Source organism: Lepus europaeus, chromosome 18, assembly GCF_033115175.1.
Source record: "Lepus europaeus isolate LE1 chromosome 18, mLepTim1.pri, whole genome shotgun sequence".
Classification (NCBI taxonomy): domain Eukaryota; kingdom Metazoa; phylum Chordata; class Mammalia; order Lagomorpha; family Leporidae; genus Lepus; species Lepus europaeus.
This window is the reverse complement of record NC_084844.1, coordinates 21,386,720-21,394,340: the sequence shown is the minus strand read 5'-3', so window position 1 is coordinate 21,394,340 and position 7,621 is coordinate 21,386,720. Positions and strand designations below refer to the sequence as shown.

Below are 7,621 nucleotides of genomic sequence, written 5' to 3'. Positions count from 1 at the left end.
GGACCAAAGAATCATAACATCTGCTTATTATGAGAACGTTTTGAGAAAGTTTCCCAAAGCTCTAGCAGGAAAACCCTTGGGAAAGCTTCACTAGAGAGTCCTTCTCCACTTGACAATGTTCCTATGTATGCTTCTTGTCAACACAGAGGGCGATCTTGTGAGAATATCAGTGGGAAATCGACTTCATAGTCCCAGCTTGGCTTCTTCTTACTTCTTTTTGTTTTCTAATCTTAAAAAATATTTAAAAGGTACTCATTTTTTCTTAGTTAATAATATAAAAAACATAGCATTGACATGATTATATCCCCAGAAACCTCAGTTCTTTAGGTTTAGACTAAATGACTGGTACCACCACTTAAAAAATTATCTTCAACTTAATGCCATTGATGTTGAAAAATAAGTTATATTTTTTATTTTTATCTTTTAATTCCATCTTTGTATGAACTTTTAGAGGTCTGCTCATATCACTCATCTCTGCTTTTTTTCTCACTCTCTTTTTAGAGCAAAACTATTTCTCTCTTAGTCTCACAGGTAGTTGTTCCACATTCTTCTCTTAGGCTTTTGGGACTACCAACACGTGTGTCCCTGAGCATATTCTTCCTTCCAGTTGGCCTATGTAGGCATGCTGCCCAAAGTGGTGTCTGTGTCCCTTCAGGTGAATTCAACCAACTGCTGTGGGAACACAATTTATCTTGTCACATATTGTGCATGTACTTTTACACATACATTTTTTCCTCAACATCAATGGCATTAACTAATGTCCTCAGGAACAAGAATTAATTCTTCATCTTTCTCATTTTCTGCGTCCCTGCTTTAGGATAAATAGTACTTTTTATTGAATGAATGAGCTATGTATGACATTAGTCTCTCTAAAACAGAAACAAACACATTTCTTTCAAGCATACATTCTTGAATTATGGGCAGTTAAATCACTTGATGTACAATAAGAAATAAACACAAAACATGGTTTCTTTGCCCAGTATATAACATTTATTTAAAAATGTCAGAAGACACTGTATCAAAGATACAATGAAACAGCCAGCAGGCTGGGTGATTATGATCCAGAGATTAAGGGGTGGATCGGATGTTGGCAGGTGGAGAAGTCCAGCCTACTTCTTAGAAGCTGAATCTTGGGTGATGATTCTCTCTGGTGACATCTGAGTAATGTCATTTGACAATACTCTGGTGCCTTTGAATGTTGAAAAAATTTAGGTGAACGGAAGATAAAAATATATGACAAAGCAGGGAAAAAGTTAGACCTGTGTGCGGTCCTCACTGGAAAAAATCCAAAGCTTGTCTGTAATCTTTGATTCTGCAGAAATATCAGAAGTAGTATTTCCAGAGCAGTTTGATGATCAGCAAGTGGATTGGCAGCACTTCCGTGTCCACAGTGGAAGGTCAGGGTATTCATTGTAATATGGAATCAGAGGAAAATTGAGCTCATTTACTTGGTGGTACCCCTATCAGAAAACAAATAGAAGCCTAAGAACTTATAGTGGTCCCGGATGGTCAAAGAGATAGATGGACAGCTCAGCAATACTGTGTCCTGGGCAGTTGAGAATCAGCAACCTGGCTTTTAATAGCCGGGCTCACAGCAGTGGCAGCAGCAGGAGGGGCGGCAGCAGGACTGTCCACAGTAGGATGGGCGGCAGCAGGAGGCCTGGGCGTGGTGCAGCTGGCAGCAGGTTGGGGGAGTGCAGCTCACCACACAGCAGGGGGGCACGCAGGTGCCCTCCACGCGGCAGTCAGGGCGGCACCACCGGGTGCGGCAGATCACAGATCCAGAGCCACCCTCCTGGCCACAGCCAATGCCACCTCCAAAGCCAAAGCTGCTTCCACAGCAGCTTGGCTGGAAGTAGCTGCTCTCACAGCAGCTGGGCTGGCCACAGCTGGAGCCGCAGGTCCCACCGGTGGAGCAGCTGGGAAATCCACAGAAGCTGGTGGCAAGGCAGGCCATGGTGACCGGAGTTGAGCTGAGCGAGGGGCTCCTTGGAGGAGTTTCTGAGTTTTGGGTAGTGACCGCCACGTTGAGCCTTTTATATATCTGAGATGGCTGCTCTTTGTAAAATTCTTAACATATTTTTCTTGCTTTTATTGAAATTTTTCCCTCAGTGGTCCTCTGATTGGCTCACGTGGAAGTGCTTATGACACACCCGAACAGCAGCCTGGAAATGGCTTTGTTCTGTCATCTCATTGGGGCTCATCATTCAGCCTTTTGCTCTTTAGAATATGCTTGTGGTTTCCCTTGTTCAAAGAGTCTTCCCATTTTAGTTCAAGTCAACGCCCTCATTTTGCATAGTAGTTATTCCACGTGACTATCCCGACTGCTAAGGCTAGTGCTGCTATTTTTAAACTATTATTTTTTTTTCCTCTTGAAAATATAGTCTGAATTCCTTTGGATTTAGGACATCGAGACATTCCCTGAGCTGAGGGAGTACCTGTGGTCGTGCGTAAATCAAAGCTTCCACCTCATTTAGTCCAACCTCAAGTCACACTCGCCTTGCAGTTCCTTTGACTTCAACCGATTTGAAGTGTGTAAACAGTAACATGTTTCAGGCCAGAGGCCTTTTCTTGTGGACCAAATGGCATAGTATGTAGGAAGGTATCCAGCAGAGAACTGAGCTTTGGGTAAAACCTCACTCAATGTTTATTGAATGTGATTCAATCATTGTTTGCCGAATGGGTGGAGTCAAAGGCGTGGTTTGTGGGATGCCTGTACCGCTCATAAAGGAGAAAAGGCAGCTGGCAGGCTGCACAGCTTCTCATGAAGGGGCCTTGCTGTTTGAGGTCAAAAGAGACCAGAAAATGCTCTGTTGTTCTTTTGTGGATTTAATGGTTGAACCAAGACTCAGAGGAAACAAATGACATCGGGGAGTTGTGGCATTTTGAAGAACATGCTGCCTTCTGCTTTATTCCTTTCTGGAATGTGTCACCTTGTCTGTGACTCGTCAGTGCAACTAATTAAATGACAGAGGTAAGTGCCAGGCTCTTGTAAATACTTTGGAAATATTTTTCCTAAAATGTCCTGTATTTCTATCCTATTCTATGCTATATTATACTTCAACCATTCATGAAGAATTTCAAAATTAAACGATAAAAGCAATATTTTTGTTCTAGATGTGTGTTAACTTCTTCATAGAACAACTCTCTGCTTGGGTTGTGAAGTGCACTCTGTGATACAGCTCTTCCAGATTTCGAGTGCACCTCTCTGACAAAGGGTGATGGGAGAACTCACTGGGTGCCCTCTCTAGCCCTTCACTGCTCACTTAGCCAGAGACATGCCTAGCACATGCGAATAGTGAACGGATGTGAAGAGTGGAGGTTGAAGCTGAGAGAGCCATTTGGGGATCAGTGGGAAGAATGTGCCAGGCCAAAGCATAGAAATTAAACCCAAATGCTCTTGGAAAATAGTATGTGGTGGATGCTGAAAAGATCTATTTAGTGATAATACAAATTCTTTATAGTGGGTATGAATGAAGGAGTATGTCTAGAATATTGAATGGAAAGAGCTTAGAGATGATAGCGGTAGCTTTAGATAGGAATTCCTAGCTTTGATCCACATGAAAATTTAATTTCACAAAGGTGGCGTTATTGGTTTAGACCTAATCATAATAGATTGGAGTATGTAAGTATTATATTAGCTATGCAGACTATTTAATGCAAAGGGCATTTTATTAAAAGGTAGATTCAGTCATACAAAATTTTTATCTAATCTTTCTGGTTTAGACTCTATGTTTATGCCTAGGGCTGTTATCAAAAGGCAGACCCATTCTAGCATTCCAGGTACCGGTCAACAAGCCTGTGGGTGGAAGGAGGACATAAGGCAGTCTGCTTTGCACATTAAAGCATTTTATTTGAAATTATCAAGGGGTATTCCAGGAGAAGGTAGGTATGAAGAGTCGGAGGGTGGAGAGACAGGGAAGGGAGCAGAGATGGCCCAGACGTGAACTGCTCATCCCGGTGCCGTCTCCAGCGAGGCGGGGTCTCCAGGACAGGCCGGCTGACACTTCCACAGGGCTTCTAAGAGTTTCATTGTTTCCGAGTGGCTTAGCAACCTCAGAATACTTCACATCCAGGTGAAATTGGACCTTTTCCAGAGGTCAGCATGGTTGTTCTGCTTGCCCTTTCATTCCTAAGCAGCAACCTGACTTCTAGCAGGTGGGCTCACAGCAGTGGCAGCAGCAGGAGGGGCGGCAGCAGGACTGTCCACAGTAGGATGGGCGGCAGCAGGAGGCCTGGGCGTGGTGCAGCTGGCAGCAGGTTGGGGGAGTGCAGCTCACCACACAGCAGGGAGGCACACAGGTGCCCTCCACGCGGCAGTCAGGGCGGCACCACCGGGTGCGGCAGATCACAGATCCAGAGCCACCCTCCTGGCCACAGCTGGTTCCGCAGCAGCTGGTCTGGGGGCAGATTGGCTGGCAGCAGCTGGGCTGGGGGCAGATTGGCTCGCAGCAGCTGGGCTGGGGGCAGGTTGGCTGGCAGCAGCTGGGTTGGCAGCAGCTGGGCTGGCCACAGCTGGAGCCGCAGGTCCCACTGGTGGAGCAGCTGGGAAACCCACAGAAGCTGGTGGCAAGGCAGGCCATGGTGTCAGGAGCTGAGGTGAGATGTGTGTTGTGGAGAGAAGTTTCTGAGTTTTGTCTGCACCTTCCACACCTGGCCTTATATACATGCCGTGGAGCTTCATACTTTCCTAACGTTTAGCATCTTCCCTTGATGTCAGTTGCGAAGTCCATCTCTGATTGGTTGATCTCCGAGTTGTTTAGAAAATTATAAATAGCATCTCAATAGCCTGCTTTGGTCATTATTCAATTAACTCTCATTATGTTTCTTCCTTGCCCTGTGGCCTAAGTGAAGGCGCATCAGGGAAGTCAACGTGGCAGCGCCTCTTGGCCAAGCACTGCCCTGGTCACTTTGTCATCTGTGTCCTTTGGTAACCTTTAGGCAGAGTTTACCTGAACCGAATGTTTTCTTCCTAAGTGGTCATTCAGTCATGATCATGATTTCATAAACAATTGTCCACACCTGGAGAGACATGAGCTGTCAACTGATTCATCAACTCCCAAACAGCGTGTGCCTTTCTATGATCGGTTTTTACAGGTCACAGGGTCCTTAGAGTTCAGGCCAGTGGGCATCCCTTCTGTCAACTGTGCACATACTCTTATCAACAACTGAAGTCTTTAGTGACTTTTGCTTGTATTTTGTCTTCTGATTGCCAAAGTAGAAATATGTGCTAGTAACGGATACACATTGTAAGAAGTCAAGCAGTACGGAGGCATGTAAAGAAAAGTTAATATTCTTCCCCCTCCTCCAACAGGCACACATACCTTCCCAAACTAATATTCCAGACATAATATTAATAGTTTGGTACATATTCTTTGACACATTTATCCCTGATTTTGCAAATACAGAAACATCTTTATATACACATCTTCTTTCCCAGTAATGTTTGAGTCTCATATATATTTTAATTAAAAATGTTTAATTGTCATTAAATATACATTATATAAAATTTATGTTAATCACTCAAGCCTTTTGTGTTAACAACTTTAACCAATTTTTTTAAAAGATGTATTTATTTATCTGAAAGTCAGAGTTACAGAGAGAGAAGGAGAGGCAGAGAGAGAGAGAGAGAGAAAGAGGTCCTCCATCTTCTAGTTCATTCCCCAACTGGCTGCAACAGCTGGAGATGTGCTGATCCAAAGCCAGGAGCCAGGAGCTTCCTCTGGGTCTCCCATGTGGGTGTAGGGGCCTGAGGACTTGGGCCACCTTCCACTGCTTTCCCAAGCCATAGCAGAGAGCTGGATTGGAAGTGCAGTAGCCGGGACTCAAACCGGTGCCCATATGGGATGCTGGCACTGCAGGCGGCGGCTTTACCCACTACACCACAGCGCCGGCCCCCAACCTTAACCATTTTTAAACATATAAACCACTTTCAACATAACCCTTGTTGAAAATCTTCTGGCCATATATATGAGGATATTTTGGGGGAGGAGGCTCTCTTCTATCCTGTTGGTCTATATGTCTTTCTTTACATTAGTACCACACTGTGTTAACTACTATAGCTTTGCAATTAGGAAGCATGAGACTAACTTTGTTCTTTTTAAAGACTGCTATGGTTACACAGGCTCCCCTATGCTTCCATATGAATTTTTAGATGAATTTTTGTGGTTCTTCAAAAAATATCAGCAGGATATTGATAGACATTGCTTTAGATCTAGAGATTCATTGGGTAGTATTGCTATCTTGACCTTGTCTTCATAGTGTCTTCCAATCAACATAGGATTTATTTTCATTTATTTTCCTGTTCTTTGATTTCTTTCAGCAATATTTTATAGTTCCCTGTATACAAGTATTTCCTGTCTTTGTTTAAATTTATTCCTAAGTATTTTGTTCTTTTTGATGCTATTGCAAATGGAATTTTTAAAAATTTCCCTTCTGGACTATTTATTGTTGGTATATATAAGTAATCTTATTTTTTTGTGTGTTGATTTTGTATCTACAATATTTCTTAATACATATATTAGTTCCAATTGTGTGTACATGTGTGTTTGATAGAATACAGTAATGAAGCCATGTTTACTATTTATGTCTGCTTAGATTTCCTATTTCTTTGTTACCCAGTTTTGGTGGATTTTGTGTCTATAGGAATTTTTCACAGATAAACTTGTTTATGGGTAAGATTTATATAGATTATCCAATTTGTTGGCGTATTATATCAAAATAGCTTATTCTTATAAATAAATATCTATACAATATTCCACACTATGATCATAGCTCAGTTTATCTAATCGTCTCTGTATTGATAAAACTTGTCATTTTTAGTTTATGATTCTGAATTTTGTTTTAAATATTTATTTATTTATTTGAAAGTCAGAGTTACAGAGAGGCAGAGGTCGGGGCGGGGGTGGGGGGACAGTGAGGGCCAGTCTTCCATCCACTGGCTCACTACCCAAATGGCTGCAACGACCAGAGCTGGGCCAATCTGAAGCTAGGAGTCAGGAGCTTCTTCCAGGTCTCTCATGTGGGTGCAGAGGCCTAAGGACTTGGGCCATCTTCTACTGCTTTCCCAGGTCATAGCAAAGAGCTGGATCAGAAGTAGAGCAGCTAGGACTCCAACCAGCACTCATATGTATGCTAGCAAGGATGCAGTCGGCGGCTTTACCTGCTATGCCACAGCGCCGGCCCTGTGATTTCGAATTTTATAACACTCATAGAATTTTAAGCTGAAAGAGACTTTGAATGGATCCACTTTGGGTGATGGGTGATGGTCACATGTTGAGGAGACTGAACTCTTACCTGAGAATTAATTAAATGGGCTTCTCATACTGGTTGTACCATGAAGTGGCTGTGTGACCTCAGAAAAGTCACTTGATCCCTGTCAACTTCCATGTGTTCATCTGTAAAGTGAGGCCATCTCTCCAAGGCCATCCAGGGCTGGAACCGTGTAATTCCTCTGCCGGATCATTCACCCCGGAAGGGCACGGTCTGCCCACGTCTGGGTCTGGCTCACCTTGTTACCTTACATAATGCCTTCCTTCCCATCTTACATGTAGATGCTCAGCAGATGCCTTTTTTTTTTTTTTTTTTTTTGACAGGCAGAGTGGGCAGTGAGAGAGAGAGA

The 7,621-nt window shown here is 43.3% G+C and overlaps 2 protein-coding genes across 2 annotated transcripts; both read right to left on the bottom strand.

Moving 5' to 3' along the window:
• Positions 1-1,576: 1,576 nt before the first annotated feature.
• LOC133746811 (keratin-associated protein 9-3-like) lies at positions 1,577-1,957 on the bottom strand. Its single transcript, XM_062175064.1, has one exon. The coding sequence runs from the start codon at positions 1,955-1,957 to the stop codon at positions 1,577-1,579; it is 381 nt and encodes a 126-aa protein (XP_062031048.1).
• Positions 1,958-4,151: 2,194 nt separating this feature from the next.
• On the bottom strand, positions 4,152-4,583 carry LOC133777189 (keratin-associated protein 1-3-like). Its single transcript, XM_062216668.1, has one exon. It carries the CDS (start codon positions 4,581-4,583, stop codon positions 4,152-4,154), a length of 432 nt encoding a protein of 143 aa, XP_062072652.1.
• Between the last annotated feature and the right edge of the window lie 3,038 nt (positions 4,584-7,621).